The sequence below is a fragment of the Microtus ochrogaster genome, chromosome 22 (assembly GCF_000317375.1).
Source record: "Microtus ochrogaster isolate Prairie Vole_2 chromosome 22, MicOch1.0, whole genome shotgun sequence".
NCBI classification, from domain to species: Eukaryota; Metazoa; Chordata; class Mammalia; order Rodentia; family Cricetidae; genus Microtus; species Microtus ochrogaster.
In genome coordinates this window covers 7,759,397-7,777,964 of record NC_022023.1, presented here as the reverse complement: position 1 = coordinate 7,777,964, position 18,568 = coordinate 7,759,397, and the positions used below count along the sequence as shown (strand labels likewise).

At 41.5% G+C, this 18,568-nt stretch overlaps 1 protein-coding gene across 12 annotated transcripts in view; it reads right to left on the bottom strand.

Annotated features, from left to right (window-relative positions):
* The window catches only part of Dlg2 (discs large MAGUK scaffold protein 2), a 1,686,730-nt gene that overhangs the window by 624,804 nt on the left and 1,043,358 nt on the right, over positions 1–18,568 (bottom strand). For all 12 annotated transcript variants that reach the window (XM_026784310.1, XM_026784311.1, XM_026784312.1 and 9 more), the window contains one exon: positions 14,132–14,185. In XM_026784310.1, coding sequence (XP_026640111.1) covers positions 14,132–14,185 — 54 coding nt within the window. The remainder of the gene's footprint in view (positions 1–14,131; positions 14,186–18,568) is intronic.

Here is an 18,568-nt window from a genome sequence, read left to right as displayed (position 1 = left end):
CATGTATTGCATGAATGAACCACCATGCTTAAGAGAGACACGGAACTGACAGTGGTGTAGATTGGTGGTCTAGTCACTGAGTTAATAACTGGAATTCTAATTCCCAAAGAAAAAGTATTGGGAGATGGTGCCATTAGGAAGGAGTTATATCCTAAGGACAGCACCTTTCCGATGGGGTTGGTGTCTTCACAAAGGTTCCAAGAGAGACATCTTTTACTCTCTGCCTTTGTCATGTGAGGACACAGCATGAGATTGCAGTTACAAACCAGCCCAGAGGCCTCAGCTGACCCCCGGCATGCTGGCACCCTGTACGCAGTCTTCCCAGGCCACAAGTGTGGCAGAGGCATCTCTGTGTTGTGAGCCACAGCCTGCACTGCTCTGTTCCCGTAGCCTCCGAGAAACAGAGTATAATGAGCAAAATAATGAATGTGCCCAAGCTTGGTCAGCGGAGCCCAGGCATTTCATAGATGAGAGGCCAAGCCCAGGACATGCCCACAAAGACTTCCTCATATGACAGCCAATTTGTGGGGAGGCATCTGAGGACCTGAGAAAAATCTAACTTCGTATTAACCCGTGACATCAACTTTGAAACCTCATCATGTCAAAACATGTTTTAGACTCTCTTGCCTTAAAACAATTGCTCCTTCCATGGACATTTTGAGAATAAAATAAACTAGGAAAGATGGGGGCATGTTGACTGAGACCTTTAAATCCACCTAGTCCAGATCATTCTCAGTCTCTACATGTGATTAGATGCCATGGTACCAACACCAGCTGTCCTCTTTTGATATTCCAATCAGTATTTCAGCTTTCACAAGCAGCAAGATTTTTGTTTTGTTTTGTTTTTAAGTTTGATCATTTCCTCCAGGTACTACAATTTGGAACAGCTTCTCCACATTGTAGCTTTTCAATATTTTCTCTTCTTTTCTTTTTTCTGAGGCAGGTTTTCTCTGTGTACCCCTAGCTGTCCTGGAACTCACTCTATAGACCGAATGGGCCTCAAAGTAAGAGATCCTCCTTGCCTCTGCCTCCTGAGTGCTAGGATTAAAGGTGTGCACCACCAGCACCACCACTACGACATGCCATTTTCCCCAGTCTTTTCTTGGTGAGGTATACAACAACCTCAGTTGCTTTCAAATGCCACCCTTCCCCACATCTAAGTAACTCAGAAAATTGACTTTGATTGCAAATGCTAAGCATCAACAGACTAAAGCAATTCTAGCTACACGCCCTCAAGTGTCTTCTGTGAGACTTTGGGCAAGATAATAATGTCTTTGTTTGAGATTTCTTACTTTAAAAGTGAAGACTACAATCATATACTTCCTAAGGCTTATTGTGGAGACCTAAGAGATTAACGCATGGAGAAAGTTTAATGGTGTGAGGGATAATTATTATTGCTACTCAAACCACCTTGTCGAACCATAAAGAAAGTTGCTCAGTTCAGTCTCATACCCATATTACAGTATAGTTCCAGTTTCCCACATTTTATCAAATAAGAAACGAAGACCCAGAAAGCTTAGGTAACTTTGCAAGTTCACATCACTAACGAGGCAGCAGTGCTGCTGCTCAAGCAAGAGCCGGTTCTGCCGGATGCCAAGTCTGTTCTCTCTACAACAGCGTTAGGATATGTAATCTTCAAGGAGTCAGTCCATTTTCTGCATCACAGAAGATAGGCATTCAGTCAAACTATCAAACAAGCCTGAAGTACATAAAAAAGATGGTGAAATGGGTCAGGATACACAGGCAACTGAGGGGATGGGTCATGGGGAAAGCTTCTTGAGGACTTGGAGCTGAGAGGGGCTTGACATTTGATTGCTCTTCATAGTATTGGACCTCAGGATATGACCATGACCTGAGGGTCAGATTAGACCCACTTCTAGCCGTGATTTCGCTTGTAGGTTTCTGGTTGTGATGTGGGGAACCCTTAAGCTAAGCTGTTCATGCTACATCTATGCTTCCCTTTCTAATTAACCCAATTAAACTCAGAAATGGGGTCTCGTGTCAGAACAACAGCCCTTGGAGGCATGTTGCAGTAACTTGAACATGCCTGAACCTGGGGCCTCTTCTTTTCATAGACAGCCGTGTTAGCATGGCCGAGCCAATTACCAACTTAACAAGCTTGCTTCTAAGGAGCCCACTCAGCACATCAAGCCATCTCCTTGGAGCACCTTTTCCAGAGTCACACCAGGTACAGAGACTACAGGTTTGAACATCGTTTATAGATATATGATCTATTCCACAATGCAATTACCACATTCTTCCAAAAATAATTAGCCATGCAAGTCTTGCTACAATTTTATAATTCAGAGTCAGATTGGATAGCCGTCCCTCCCCCCCGCCCCCCCAGATAGTGATTCTTAACCTCAGTCTTAAGTTTATTTTTTAAATTTCTGTCAGCAAACTGTTAGTGCATTTGCATTCCCCACGTAGGCTAGCCTACAGGGCAGCTTATTTTCTCATAGCTGCAATAATACTACTTGGTTTATTATAATGCCTAGGAAACAGGTATCAGAAACGATGCAAAACCATAATGGGAAAAATTCTCATGCTTTCTTCATGCATCGTTTTCAGCCTCCTCTGGACAAAGACCCCATAGCTGAACAACTCTATTATCCACACTACGAGAGGGACAAGTCTGCCTGTTCCTCAGTTGTTTTTTAATTTCCCACACAGCTCAGCCATGAGCTATAGCATCTTAATTGGATTTTCATTTTTTATTTAAATTGTAAAATTGTAGAATAAATGTTTTATCACCCAGTATTCCATTGTACCCAGAAACAGCTTTTTGCCTAAATGTGAGCTGTTGAAGTATGAAGAAAAATCATACTTAGGATTTGTCGGAAATGCCCTCCAAAGGACAAACCATACTCATTTCTACTCTTCCCTTACTTACTTCTTCGTGTGTCATACTAGTGGCTATGTTCATGGCTGTATCAATGAGTCAGAAAAGTCCCTTAAACTGTTATGGGACAGAACTGGTGGTCTAGATCTAGACAAATCACCCATGGACTGTCAAACAGAAGAGGAATGCATCCCTACTTTACAAGAACATATTTCCTTGAACTTTGTTAAATAAAACTGAACCTGAGTTCTAATACTATATCATGAAGGACTGCTATTGCTGTCCCTACTCAACATTAAGACAAAAAGAGAGTTCCCTTGGTACTTAGCTAATAGATGGTCAAATTAAAACAATCCAGATTCCTTCATCTTTTTACGAAAGCAGGCATTCTTCCACAAGTGAAACGCCATGGAGTCAAGGGGGAAGAAGACATTAATGTAGGCCAGAGGAATGGACAATGGCTTTTCGATGGTGGTAGGGACTTTTTATAAGACTAGAAAGATAGGAAGGTATTCCAGGATGATGAAGTAGGGTCAAGAAGAAAATAATAAAGGAGATATAGGAAAGACTCAAGGAAAAAAAAAATCTGTACCCAGTGCATGTAGGTGAGCAACTGCTGTTTCTTTAGCCTCATTTATTCAACATGCATCGGGGTGCGGCTGCAGCGAGGGCACAGGGCAGGTTTCAGAGGTATATTAGTGAAAATACATTTGTAATAACATGTGAGATGGTCCTGCCAGCATTATCTCCTCTGCCTAGAAACAGCTCACTTGTCCTTTGAGAACTGCATGCTAGTCAACCTTTCCCTGCCTTGATGGAAAACAGTTTCTTTTGCCTACTTATCACTCTTTCCTTCCCTTCCTTCAAACTTTTCTCTCCATCCTTCCATTTCTTTCTTCTTTTGCCTCCTTCCCTCCGTCTACCTAGTCATAAAAAAGTGCCGAGTCGGAGAGGACCAAAGGTGAAGGATAGCAAGCATTTTTCTCCTGTGCTTATGAAACTGGCCTTCTAGAAAGATCTGTGGTTAAAGAAGCAATTAGAATGCAACGCAAATGCTTCCTCAGCAGGTGAGGAGCCTGCCATGGAAACTCAGATAGCAACACGACCTCTAGCCTCCCCTTCTTAAAAACAGCATCATTTTAGACGAAACCTTTAGGGTGTGCAGGAAGAAGTCAGGCAGATCTAAATTATATGCTTCACACCGTGCAAAATCCCACTTCCTAATTTATTATTTCTTTAGTAGACTATAAGATTTTTAAAAGATGGGTTCAAGGGATTAAAAAACAAAACTAAAGACTGCCTCAGATTAATGCACAATAGCTTGTATTTATACTTTGCATACGTTTAGTATTTTATTTGGTCTTATCTGTAGCCACTCTTTCTTACCTTTGCTTCAGTTCCACCTTAGCTTATCTTAGGGTCCCCACTAAGGAGGAAAAGTACGTCAGAAATTGTAGAGCCGCATCCTCAGACCTGATGGTGCATCATGTGTGATGGTTAGTACCATCTCTACTATGGGCAAGGAAAGGGTCCGAACCTCAGGAGTTAGGATGCTGTGTCTCTAGGATGGGCTGTGGATTCTGCAATCCTATCAGCTTAGGGAGAGTTCAAAACATAATGCCATTAGGAAGCTATATAAGCCGTTTCCTACTTTTGCTGATCTTACTCTGTCAGGCTAAATGTCTTTGAACCAGAATGTCTCTTTGCCCAGGTATAAGGATCATGTGCCTTCATAGCATCCATATTTAGAATGATAACTTCTCACCAACAACAATCTCCATGTGGACATATTTTATTTTCCTTTTGTCTCTCACTTGAAGTCCAATGTGGCAACTTAAAATAAAGACTTTCTTAGTGTGTATGAAATCACATATTGAGAAGCTAGTTCACCACTCTACATGGGGGAGCATGGGACAAAAACATGGAATTAGGTTAGCGACTGGGTTAGTAGGGCAAATGTTCACCTACTTTCGAGATTTATTAGGATTTCACACGAAGGAAATGATGACAGAATTATTGAAATCTCCTGAAAATGTTTAGTAATTATATACACATGGGCTTCTATTGTCACATATGAGAGCTTTGGAGATTAAGGTCATGAGGTCAGCAGTCATATTCTGCACATGAGGACACACCACAAGTCCAAAGGAGTGCTGAATCTTTCTAGATTTGGATACAACCATAATGCAAAGGAAAAAAAAAACACAGTTGGAATGATGTTTTCATGATGAATTAGGTAATTATAATTACAGATAGCTATTACATAAGATTGTATTTTTACTTTATATATGTGTGTGTGTGTATGCTCATGTGTGTCTGCTCTGTGTGTGTGTGTGTATGTGTCTGTACCTATGAAGACCAGAACCTGGAGTTACAGGTGTGTGTGTGCACAGTCTCCTCCCCGACAAAAACCATGACTGCTTTGAACCAAACTCAGGTCTCTTGGAAAAGCAATAAGTGCTCTTTTCAACATCGAGCCATTTCTCCAGCCCTGGTGCCTTGATTTTTGGAAAGTAGCTCCACTATCCAGTTTACTTATTTGTGGTTCTGTCTGTAGAATTTTCAGGAATTATAGATAGATTATATTTACATTATTTTAATGATTTTTTGTACTTATTTTTATAATGTTTCTTTATTCTTGAGAATTTCATAGAGCCACACAATGGAATGTGATGACATCAACTCACGTTTCCCCCTTTCTAACTCTCCTGATGTCTTAGGGTTTCCATTACTGTGGCAAGACACTATGACCAAAAGCAGCTCGAGGAGGAACAGCCTTCTTTCGGTTCCACATCCTAGTCCATCACTGAGGGAAGTAAGAAGGGATCTCAAACAGGGCAGAAGCCTGGAGGCAGGAGATGGTGCAGAGGCTATGGAGGAGTGTTGCTTACTGGCTTGCTCTTAATATGGCTCTGATCAATCTTTTCTTATAGAACCCGGGACAGCTACCCTAGGCAACACTGTGCACAGTGAGCTGGGCCCAGATATATCAATGAACAATAAAAAAATGTGCCAGACAGTGGTGGCGCTTGCCTTTGATACCAGCACTCTGGAGGCAGATGCAGGTGGCTCTCTGTGAGTTCAAGGCCAGCCTGGTCTACAAGAGCTAGTTTCAGAACAGACTCCAAAGCAACACAGAGAAACTTTGTCTTGAAAAACCAAAGATTAAGAGAAAATACACCACAGACTTGTCCAAAGGCCAATCTAGTTGGGGGCACTTTTCAATTATGATATCATATTCTGAAATAACTCTAGTGTGTGTCAAGCAAACGTAGCTAGCCCATCTCATGTCCCCCAGTACATCCTCCTTCCAACTTCACTATTCACTATGGTGTTTATTAGTCATATTGGTTCATTAACACTGAAGATGTGGGTCTTATAATTGAAGAGCTAAATTTATAATATTTTATTATCTTCACAACTACACACAGGGTGGGAGCCTTGACCCCAGGGCCACAAGAGTGAAAGAGCTATCCCTGACCCTCCCTGGCTGCAGCACACAGGAGCGCAGGCTCTGCAGCCTGTCTGGGCAGCACACTACAGCTGACTCTGCTGTCAGCCTTGAGTGTGGGAAAGAAACAGAGCTGGATCCCACCCCTCTCCAGCCATGTGCATGGGTCAGGGGAAAGTTACCTCCCCACCCCTTGCTACCTGTAGCAGATGAGAGAGCTTACTCCAGGGTCACCAGGGTGAGAGAACTAGCTTTTCCCTTGATCAGCTGCAGCACACAGGAGAGCGAGACATGCACCCTGCCTGGACAGCATACTAGAGCTGACCTTGTTGTGCAGATGAACCAGCCCCGAGGTCATGAGAGAGCTGACTCCCTCTTGGATGCCTCCTACAGCAATCTGGGGGGCAGGCCCTGCATTTCATCTGGGCAAAACAGTAGATCCGGCCCTGGTGTTGTGAGTGTGGGTAACCTGGATCTGAGAACTCAGAGCAGGAGAACTGGCCCTGCTCCTTGCTGCAAGCTGTATCGGGTGAGCTGGCCTGGGCAGGGCTAGAGACTTTGGGAAAGCTGGCAGGCTGACCAACCAGCACCAGAACCAGGACTATAAATTGTTGCCCCCCAACACCCACCTTATTTGTGAACTGTTGGAGCAGGTGAAGGAGATGAACCTACAGATCCAAACAGCAGGATCTCCACAACACAGGCCAATAGGACGTCTAAGAGGAGCCCGCGGTGAGAGCCCGTTATCCATGTCATAGCAGAAGTCAGAGGCCTAGAGCCAGAGCAGTGACTTGAAGCAGTGAACACTTGCAAGAAAAGATGAGTGTACTCGAGTCTACTGTGTGACTCAGCGGGCTACGCTACAGTTTCTATGACAAGATTCTTCGCGCTCTCTCTTTCTCTTAGTATTTTTTATTTGGCTTTGTTTTGAGGGGAGAATTTGCAAGAGCAGAGGGCAGGTATGAGGAGATGGGGTATTAAACCCAGATGAAATACACGATGTGAAATCCATAAAGAATCAATAAAAATTAAAAAAAAAATTCTGTTTTGGTTTACTTTTTTTTTTTGTACTTCTTTTGTTTGCTTGCTTGCTTTGTTGTCTTTCTCTGAGGTATACATCAACACCGGGGTGATATGGGGGCAGGAGGTAAACAGAATTAGGATACATGATGTTAAACCCACAAAGATTCAATAAAGAAGCTAAAAATAAATAAATAAATATAAACAAAATAACTACACATGACTTGTAGCTACTTAGAGAAGCTTGTGCCTAAAAACTAGCATTACGTGCCATTTCCTTGTTAAGTATATTCAATGTGATGACTAGATTGAATTCTTTTTTTTCTATAAGAATATGAATGAATATAAGTTTAAACAAAGGAGAAAAAAATGGGCAGAAGGGGCAAGGGTAGGAAGTGTGTTCTGAAAGGAAAACAATAAGGGGTCCACCAAGAAAGGGATTCCTGCCTCCCTAATATTGTTTATTAAGGTTTAATAGACAAACTGTCCATGCTTTTGTTGCCTAGTTTTCAATTTCATTAGTCTTCCTGAGATCATAGAGTCCTTCCATTACAAGCTCCCAGATAACGTTGCTGCTACGAGTTCCCAGTGCACACCCTGTGTGCAAAACTCAAGCTGTGAGTGTGCTTGCTGACCAGCAGAAACACAGTAAGTCTTACCTGAAGTACCTATGCCTTGTGTATTCTTGTCGCAACAACCCAAGTTTAAGTCATAGGACTCTTTTATTTAATCAAAGGTATAGCCTCCCCACCCTTTATGGCTGTGATCAATGTTAATTAAACACCTACATGTTAGCTGACTGCTCAGAAAGCCCCCTACAAGGTCAATGTTAAACTAACTTTGTAAAATCTGACACAGAGGCTTAGACGTATATAATATGATGTAAGCCAAACCCAACCACTTACCGGTGGGCTCAGGTTGCAAACACTAACCCCGGGTGTGCAAGAAGAGAAAGCCAGTCTGTGTTGTCACACTCAGTGCTGAGAGTGCAGCAGCTGAATCGCATCAGTGTTACGTGAGAGTCTGTCTGAAATGTAAATTTCCAGGCTCTGCCTTAGGTCTACTGAACACAGCCTGCACCTTCCAGTCTCTAGGTACCACACATGCACATTATTATTTGAACAGTACATCTCTGCTCCACACCACACCTTCTAGAGTGAGATGACAAGCTGAAGAGTAAGGGTATCTCCTGATTTTGACAATTGAAAAATGCGCCCAAATTGGCTAGGTTTAATGCTGGCACAAGTATTGATGGCATTTCCTCTACTGATGAATTTTTCTTGCCTCATGGGCACGGTTTAGCCAAAATTAAACTGCTTTCTGACAGGTTAGAATTTTTCATCTCTGGATAATATCACAGATAAGACCATCAACAATGTAAGTTTTAGCAGTGCTCGTGAGAAAGTATGAAACAAGAAAACCTGTTTGCTGAAGGACGAGTGTTGCTAACCTCATAAAATCCTTCCCAATGCTTTACTATTAATCATCATTTCTAAGACGGGAAGAAGTAAATGTATGCTCTAAAGCTGCCAATTTAAATGCAAACAGGAACTTGAACTGCAGGGCTCTGCTGCTGTGCTCAGATATCTAAAGAAATCAATGAATAAGTGTCCAACACCACAATTGAGGGCTTGGTTATCTCACGCTCAACTACCACTTGCTCTTCAGGGAGCGTCCCCTCACCTTCCCGCTCTTGGTTTCAGGCAATGTGTCATTGGCACATTGCTAACAGACAACTCTCAGCCCCAAACTCCATAGGCCTAGTCCCATCCTATCGCTCCCCAAATGAACCTTACTGCCAACCACTACTAATTTTTGTCTGCTCCTGAACCCAAGGTGTCTTCTCTTTGTCTTTCATCCACCTCTATTTCTTTCATTCATATTGTCCACCTTAGTTTGCAGCCACTGCTTTCCCATCAGTGCCTTGGCCTCTGCCCCAGGACCATAGCCTTGCTTGCATCCAATGGCGTGTCTCACTGTCAAGGTTATATCATCGTGATTGTTTTCAAATGACTTTTACGTAAGTGACCTTGAGCCAAGTTCAGTGGGTGATTACTACTAAGGGTCTTCTCATATTCTTTGCAATCTAATTCTTTCATTTCTCCTGTTCTCTTCCACTTCTTCCCTCTTGTGCTTTCCTGGAGGCTTTTCCTAAAGAACAGACTTTAAACAGATGGCCTCTTCTCCCCATCATCACTTCTGTTTCTGCAATCTAAGTTTCTACTCCTATATCCGTTGATAGCTCCTCAGAACTATGATACAATCTATTAGTTTGTGGTTTAGCAGATGTTTGCTTATTCCCTACCTTGAGTGCAGTGATGTAATTGATTCTGGATAGTAGGATGTGAGTGGGTGTAACATGAGCAGAAGCCCTACTAGGCTTGCTCTGTGGCCCTGGTCTATGGTGGTTTGACCAACACTTATGAATGGCATAAGCCAGGAAAGTCATCATTCTATCTCCTGGTTTGGCAAGTCTGGTGCTTCACAGATGAGCTAAGGACAAAATATATGCAGGTGAAATAGATTCTCACTGTTGTATGCTACTGATCTCATGGCTGCTACACACCAAAAATTGCTGTTACCTGGGGTCCCGTTAAATGGTAAGCTGAGCTTCGGTACTGAGTAGCTGAGGTTCAATTAGTTAGAACATGAGACATTTGCAGGAACTGATCTCCAAGTTACTGACTGAGATTGAAAATCCGTGATTCTCAAGGCTTCTGCTTCTTGTGGTGCATTTCCAGAAAACTGCTAGTCTATCAAATGGACACTAGAGGGGTCTGGAGAAAACACAAGACATCCTAGAGTCTCCTTGATTAATTTTATTTTTAGAAAGCAGACAGAGCCAGCGTCGAACTTTGACAAGACTATTAAAAGGAAAAGGCAAGCCAGTAAAAAGAGGTATATGCCATGCAGGTGATAAGAGGTTCCACACACTCTGAACTTCTAAGGATAGGATACCTTTGGGTTTTAGCATAAAAATATGTAACAAAAGAGCACACAAAAATTGAGTAAAAAGTAATAATTAGAGTTTTTAAATAATAAAAAGATGTATCTCCCTCTCCTACTCCATTGTGTCATTGTGTCTTGCTGAGTGATGCTAATTTTATAGGGAGATTCATATTTCGCACAAAGGCTAGGTTATGGCACATTCAAAATCATGCCTGACCTTGATATATCATGGTAATATGTGTGACGAAGTTTTTAAGGCACACATACATGAAAGCCTCATTAACGGCAGGACTTTAATGCTTTAGACCTTCTTGAAAATCAGACTAAGTATCTTGTATACCTTTATCAGTCACTTATATCAGTCAGTGTTCCTCTGACTCTGGACAGTTCCTTTAGTCTGCTTACCCTTTGCATGCATGCCAAGGAACCATTTCCAGGAGAACCAGTCAGACCCCCCAAATTAAATTTACTCAGCAGCAAAATTAGCTCATGCACGTATATCAAAATTATTTTAGAGGAGAACTTCAAAATACAAGCAGAAGCTTGTCATCCAGGTAATATTTTTAAGAAGAGAATGTTCTTATGCAACACGACTAAAATACCCTGGGGAACTCTGAAGTCATTTTTTTCATTAAATAGAGCTGAAATTATGTGAACAAGTAGAACATGGGCAAGAAAGAGGAAAACAGAGTTTAGAACACTGGGGAATGGGAAAATAGAAACTAGACTGTGAACGGAACAGATTTGTTCAAGGTTACCTACCAGGTGAGTCGGGGAAAAGGGAAGATGGAGCCTATGTCAAGAGCCAAAGACAGCCACGGAAATGGCTGCACACTAAACCTGACATTTCCGATAAACACTGCAGTCACATTTATTCTTCCTGGAAGAAAATATCCATATTTATAAAATTCTTCCAGAGTTTAGCCAAGTGTTACTCTTTCAATCTGTAGTTTTTAAAAGCCGATACATTGTTACCAATTAGAAGTTAAACAACCATGATTTTATTCTTATATATAAAACCTGTTATAATTTCCTTAACATTCTCTGAGTTTAGCATAGTAATTTATGTTTTAGGGTATTATATATCTCCAAAAAGATTAAATAGGTTGCTTAGGAACATACCACCATGGAAACTGCTATGGTTTCATCACTCTGAGCTGTTCAACATACTTCACCACAGACCTTACACTTCAGAAACCAAAAACAGGTTTGTACTCAGTGCAGAAAATGTGATTAAACAGAAATCTTTGGGAATAATCAAAGTAAGGTACCAAGCTGACATTTAGCAGAATGAGAGCAACTGGGCTAATTCATTATATGTGGCTGCTTTTCCTAGCTAATCAATTGGAGCATCAGTTGAGCCTGCCTGTATAAGATCTTCATTTAGATTCTATTGATAAGTCATTTTCACATGCCAGCATCTCAAAGTGAAGCCATGAGATTCCCTAACAGAAAGCGTTGAACTATTATTGATTCACTACAAAAAGTAGTCCCATTTGCCAAACCAAGTCCCCGCAAAGCACAGTATCTGTGCTAATGTCAGCTGTCAACTTGAAACAGTCCAAAGTCATCTGAGGGATCCGCAGTTGACGGAATGCCCAGATCAGACTGGCCTGTGGCCAGGTCTGTGGGGAATTGTCTTGACTGCTGACGGATGTGAAGGGACCAGCCTAGGCAGCGAGACCTAAGCTGCTTAAGAAAGTTAGCTGACCATGAACTGGAGAGCCAATGAAAGCCAGTCAGGGAACAGCATTCCTCCATGGTTTCCCATTCCACTCCTGCCCTGCTCTCAATTCTTTTGGTGATAGACTGTGGCCTTTACTATGTAAGACAAACAAAGCCCTCTTTCCCATCTTGTCTTTGGTGTTTTATGCTAGCAACAGAAAGGTGGTGAGAATACTAGTTTTCTGTTAGCAAACTGCTTTTCTGCTTTGTCAAATATTTTATGCCAAACAGGTTTGTTTATAATATTAAACTCTTTAATATATTGATCCCTATCCCGTGGAAAGTTGGGGCTTCTGTGGCAAGCTCTCTTTAGCAAAATTCCCATTATTTTGGGGGTTTGTAATGGGGTGATGTAAGCAAGCTTTGTTCTGAAGTTGAGAGGTTTACTGTCAGAGAGGGAAGGAGGGAAGACACACAGGGAACATCAATGTAGGAGTTGAAAAACCTTTAAACAATAGTAAGGGCATTTATTTATTACTCTGCTTATTGCTCAGAATACTTCAGTGAGTTACTGAACCTCCTTAAAATTCCCTTTCCCAATTTTTAAAGTATAAAAATTCATAGATTATTCCTCATTTGTTAGGAGAACTAAATTGTATGCATTCGTTAACTACTTAAAACAATGCTAGGTATTCGTGAGAAGGTAGAAGGAATGATCAAAAACGTAGCAGTCACCAAATAACTTTAATACAGTAAGTACTTCATCTCCTCTACAGAGCCCTTAACTTTCCAAGACTACTTGATTCATGCCAGAGAGTTTAACCACATTTCCTCTCTCTCTCTCTCTCTCGCTGGCACTCCACTGTTCTTGTTTAGGAAGATTTAAGATATGCTAGTTCAAAACTTCAGGTGGTTCAGCATTAAGCCAAGGCTCCAGTTATTTCTGTTCTGACCCCGTGTCCCAGTTTAGTACGGAGCTCTGTAATCAAGTCCCAGCATTGTACCTGAGTCCTTCGCATCTAAATCCTGGCTTGCCGAACCTGTTTGGGACCTCTGGTTTGTGAGGTTGGATTTCCCTAAAGGCGGCCTATGGATGAGGCAAACTTTGCAAATTGCTGTTCATACCTTGGAAAGTATTAATAGTTGTCATTAGGAATCGAAAATATTTACATAAAGATGTGTCTTTCCAATATCTCTTGCAAAATGACATAATTTGGCAAAGCGGCTCCAGGTAAGTGATGTCCTCTTTAGAGAGCCATGTACTTTGCATTCCCCATAATCCCCTGCTCCATTTGTGTCTGGGATTTGCTTGGTGGCTCCAGGCATGTGGGGTTGGGCTCTGAGTCTGTGAACACCCATAGGGGACCAAATACCTGCTTTGCACCATTGCTGCTCTGCGTTTTATACACTTAAAAGCCAGAAATCTGTTCCTGTTGTTTATTCCACTGGTTCCTCTTCCCTACTCCATACTGTCTCTCTGCCCTGGTCTTTTTGTCCCTGGTCACCGAGACCCATCCATCCACCAGCTCAAAGTACTCACAGAAATCCAGAATCACGTCAATCGCCCTCTCACAATGAGTCTGCTGCAGTCTCCGGGTCTAGATTCTGTCCTTCAAGTCTTTGGCCGCCATAGCGGTTAGGCGCCAGCATTCAGGCTGTTCGCCCCACCCTGTCATTTCATCTCCACTGGGGCTCCTACTAAGTCATACTTCACATTCCCACACATCTGCATATATCATTACAGAAAACGCCATCTGTAAAATTTCCCCTCTAGTTTTTATCGGGAGCCACAAATAATTTATCAACTATTTATTGATTAACTCGGTTGTGGGCTCTGCGATAGAAATTGATCGGAATGTTTGTTTAGCCAGAAACACAATGATGTTCGCCATGCCTGCTTCAAGCATTTCAATCCTTTTCCAGCCGAGCACCTAGCACACAAACAGTATTTTAACAGACCTGTCCACGCTTTTCTTTCCCCTCATGACTGACCACTTTGCTTTACGAAATACGAACAAAAGAGAGAAACATTTGTTTCCAAGCCAAGGATCAGGAAATATCAAAACAAAGGTCACAAAACTAATTATGTATATCATTATGCCATAGTGTCTGGGCTGACTAGAACTAATTACACAGTGGCTGTTAAATTCACTCATTGAGTATTACCAGACTTTTAAAATAAAGCAAATAAAAGTTGTACTTACATAAGGAATAGTGTCCAAAGTATCTGTGTTGACAATTATAGGAGCAGGGCTAGCCTAAAGAAAAGAAAGAGAAAAAAGATAAAGTAACCAATAATATGTTCAGAGACTGATTCTGTTACCATGTTTAACAAAGACACCCACAAGCATTTCCTGAGGTCTGGTACCTGCTCTGGGCAGATGTTAGAGCCTGAAATAAGAAGACTGAGTTTCCGCATGTCCCGCAGGTTCCCGCAATTCAAGTACCTCTTTGCAAAGCTTAATAAAGTAAATTAAGCATTTGTAGAAATCGCATCAATTTTCTCTTTAATTGTCCACAACAGCAATAGGGATGTCTATTAAAGTGGGCAGAGTTGAAGTGTGCCATTTTTTTTTCTTTTTTCTTTTTTTTTTTTTTTTTTGGTTTTTCGAAACAGGGTTTCTCTGTAGCTTTGGTGCCCGATCCGGAACTAGCTCCTGTAGACCAGGCTGGCCTCGAACTCACAGAGATCCGCCTGTCTCTGCCTCCCGAGTGCTGGGATTAAAGGCGTGTGCCACCACCGCCCGGCTATGTGCCATTTTCTTGAAAAAATGAGTTTGCTGAAGAAATTTGACTTTTCTTTCAAGTAGGCACAATCAAATGTCAGCCAATATTTAAACTGGCATATGACAGTAGACTTACCTAATGCAAAAAAAAAAAAAAAGGCTCACTTACTAACATTTGTTTACTACATATGCTGCATCATTATTTTACATTTATGTATCTAGGATCATGAATACTAGACAAAAAAATTAAAAAAAATAGAGATTCCAAGAAATCATATTTGATATGGTGAGCTTCCTCTTCCAAAACCATTTGTGCATTTTCCAGCAATTCCCTTTAAAGTTGAAGGGAGCCAGCAAAGACTGATATAGGAGCGCTACAAGACTAGCCATTAGAAAATAAGAGATGGCAATCTATTTGCGTCAACAATCCAGCTTCATGAATATTGAGTAGACCTATCTCTACTTTCAAGTTTGTAGAATGTTCACATCAACCTCTCCTTCATTCCCCAGAGGATCTTTAATCTCCATCCCGAATTACAGATTTCATTTAGATAGTGGGAATGCCCTCATCATGATTAATTGAGAGCTGTCCTACGTGATGCGGTATCTTGGCAAGTGCTCAACTTTTGGGACATTTCATTAGCTGTGCCCTCTGGAGTTAATGGAGTTAACAGCATTTTTAATGTCAGTCTTTGCCAGTGGAATCGTAGCAAATTTTTTTTTTAAAAGCATTGCAGTAGGCTTTGCATGACGAAATTAGGTTTCTTAGCTTAGAACACCAGGATTGGTGAACATAAACGTGATGTGTATGTTTACACAGCAGGTCAACCGGATCATGGTGTGTTTACTATCAGTAAATACTTTGTGGATGAATAGAGACTTTCGGGAAAGATGGATCACAAATATGCAAACCTAAAAAATGCTGTCTGTAAAGAGCCTTTTGGTATGGGGAAGAGCTTCTGAGTCAAAGACATGGGCTCAACGCTGGCTTAGCAACTTCCCCACTAAATGCTCTGTGGTCTATAGAACTTCTTGGAGTTGTGCCCCTGTGTTAGGACTCTCTGACTCATTCACTTCAGTGGAGTGGGAAATAATTGTCAGCATGTTAAAAAATGTTAAAGATTAAATGAGGATATGAGTTTGAATACACTTTATAGACTACATTTCAGTATTAACGCCAAATATTTCTACGTGTTCCTAAGTACTATAAATACACACACTCTCATATATGTGATGGTTGGTAATCTACTAAGACTTCAGAGATCTCATGCTATGGTAGTTTGTAGTGATAACAATGGTGTTGTTTAATAAATAAATAAATAAATATGTCTTTATATATAAATTCCTGTATGAGTACTGATAACACATTCACATTTAATTCCCAGAAAGACATACTTCCATACTTATAAGACATCATTACTACTATACCCGTGTAAAGATGAGAAAGCTAAAGTTAAGGCAAAATAAGAACTGAATTGCAAACACTGACTTTTTAGGGTACCAAAAGCCACTGTTTCCCACTAAGCAGCTACCAAATCCTGGTGCTTTGGTGACTCTATCACAAAGCATCTAAGATCTCTGTTCTGGAGCATCACAGGAGAACCAGACAAAGCGAAGACTACTTGGATGAAGGGATGCCTCACAGTTTTGCCGACTAGATATTGAAAGCAAGCTGATGAATCCTCTATGCTTTTTATTTGGTCCTTATGATCCACAAAAGAGCCTTGTCGCATATCTTTAAGCCAACTGAAAACTGCCTATCTATCACACCTGTTCTTTGTTATCCAGCGTAGCATTGATCACTAAATTTGCAAGACCTGATCTGGGGCTTCTAGTTAATTATTTTCTGTTATAGGTTACATAGGTTATGCTGCGTGAATAAATTTAAGAACCCACTTCCCATGCAGTGTTATCTATAACTTTCTGTTTATGCCAGTTTCCATTTCCCATATGCAAATTTGGTCTTTGCAATAAGATTCTATATTTAAAAATTAACAAAGATTATATACTACTCTAGAATTCCCTATTTGAATTGAATATACAGAAGAAAACAAGAATTTTATTATGGCTATTATTAATTGTGTAGTGCCAAATATCAAAATCATGGCTTTGCCCAGAGATGTGTCCTCTACCACCAGGCTACACACCAGTCCTACTTAGGAACTGATAACTGAATGTAACTGTAAAGTACAGACAAAGGCTCGAAGAAAAGCATCAGATATCTTTACAAGCTTTACCAGGCATTTCCCGGATACTAGCCTGCCCCCGCGCTAATATCTGAGTCACAAAACATTTTTTACGTTTGGGCTTCTGTTTCCCTGTTGACTTTGGCAAGGGTCAGAAGTCAAGCCTGGATTGATGTGCTTGGGTTTCTGAGTTTTAGAAATCAGTACCCTGTTTGAGTTGATGGTTCCCTCTGAGTCTCTTCTTCACACTCTCCCACATAGATACCCTTGTTTCATAGCAGATATCCTCCTTAATTGAACCCATCAATCACACCCGTGACTCAACACACTCCAGCCTCCCGTTCCCATATGCTTAATTTCCACGCACTGGAAGGAGACTCAAAACAAATCTGGAGAAAGAAAAATCATTTTCTTTTCATCGGTGGGTTTAAGCCTTGTGTTTATTTAAACCTAGACAGGTCTTTTGAAACTTTAAGGGATTAAGAAGAACAGCCTTTCATGGGTGACCCGAACAGTAAAGGGCAAGTGGTTTTCCCTTGCCTTTACATTCTCTCGCATGTGGAGAAAGCCAGTTTACAGCAGGAAAAGATGAAGCCAATCACAGAGAATCAAGAAGCTAAATGTTAATTATTAGATCAACTGATTCATCCACTGCAGCTTCTTTTCTGTCGTTGTGTTTCACAGGCTACCCAAGCCTTCCAAGATTACAGTGGCTACATTGCTTTCGCCATAAAAGGAAAACTTCTGGGCTTGCCACAAAGAGAACCACATTCATAAGGAAGTCACCAGAGTGAAGGTACGCTCTATAGAGTTCATGACGGTCCTGGTCAGCGCTGTCACTGCTGCGATAAAGCACCATGGTCAAGGAACCTCGGGGAGTAAAGGGTTTATTTGACATACACTTCTACACCCTGTTTAATCCACAACAGAAGTCAGGATAGAAACTTAAACAGGGCTGGAACCTGAAGGCAGCAGTTGGTGCCGCCGTCATGGAGGATCGTAGCTTATTAGTTTGTTACCCATGACTTACTCAGCCTCGTTTTTACAGAACACAAGACCACCAACCCAGGGGTAGCCCAACCAGTCATGGGTTGGGCCCTCACATATCAGTCACTAATTAAGAAAATACTCTACACGCTTGTCTACAGCATGTTTCTATGGAGGCATTCTCTCACCTGCAACTCTGTCATCATCAACGACTCTAGCTTTGGTTCAATTGACATAGAACCTGCTAGCACAATGGTGCTCATCCTTGATGCTGTCTACACTTGGATGTTGCTAATTGCCAGTTCTGTGAAATATTTCTGATGTAAGTAAGCAGGTACTTTCAGACTCCCTACAGGGAAGAAGTCTTCTCAATAAGGGTTTTGGTAGAGAGTACAGTTTCTGGAGACCATTTTGGGTGTCAGGGAGCTAATATCTGGAAGTGTGGTGTGCACAAGGCCAAAGATAGAATCCAGACTCACTGCTAACATTTCAAGATGCAACATAGAAAAACAGGAACCAACTATCTCATCAACTAGACTGCATGCCATGCACAGTTAGATTTGCAACATGAGGAATTTTGCAAGCATTTCAGCCTAGCCAGAGCATGAACATTGAAGGCAAGCAGTTGCCAAGTTAAGAAGGAAGTAAAAGCCGGGCGGTGGTGGCGCACGCCTTTAATCCCAGCACTCAGGAGGCAGAGGCAGGCGGATCTCTGTGAGTTCGAGGCCAGCCTGGTCTACAA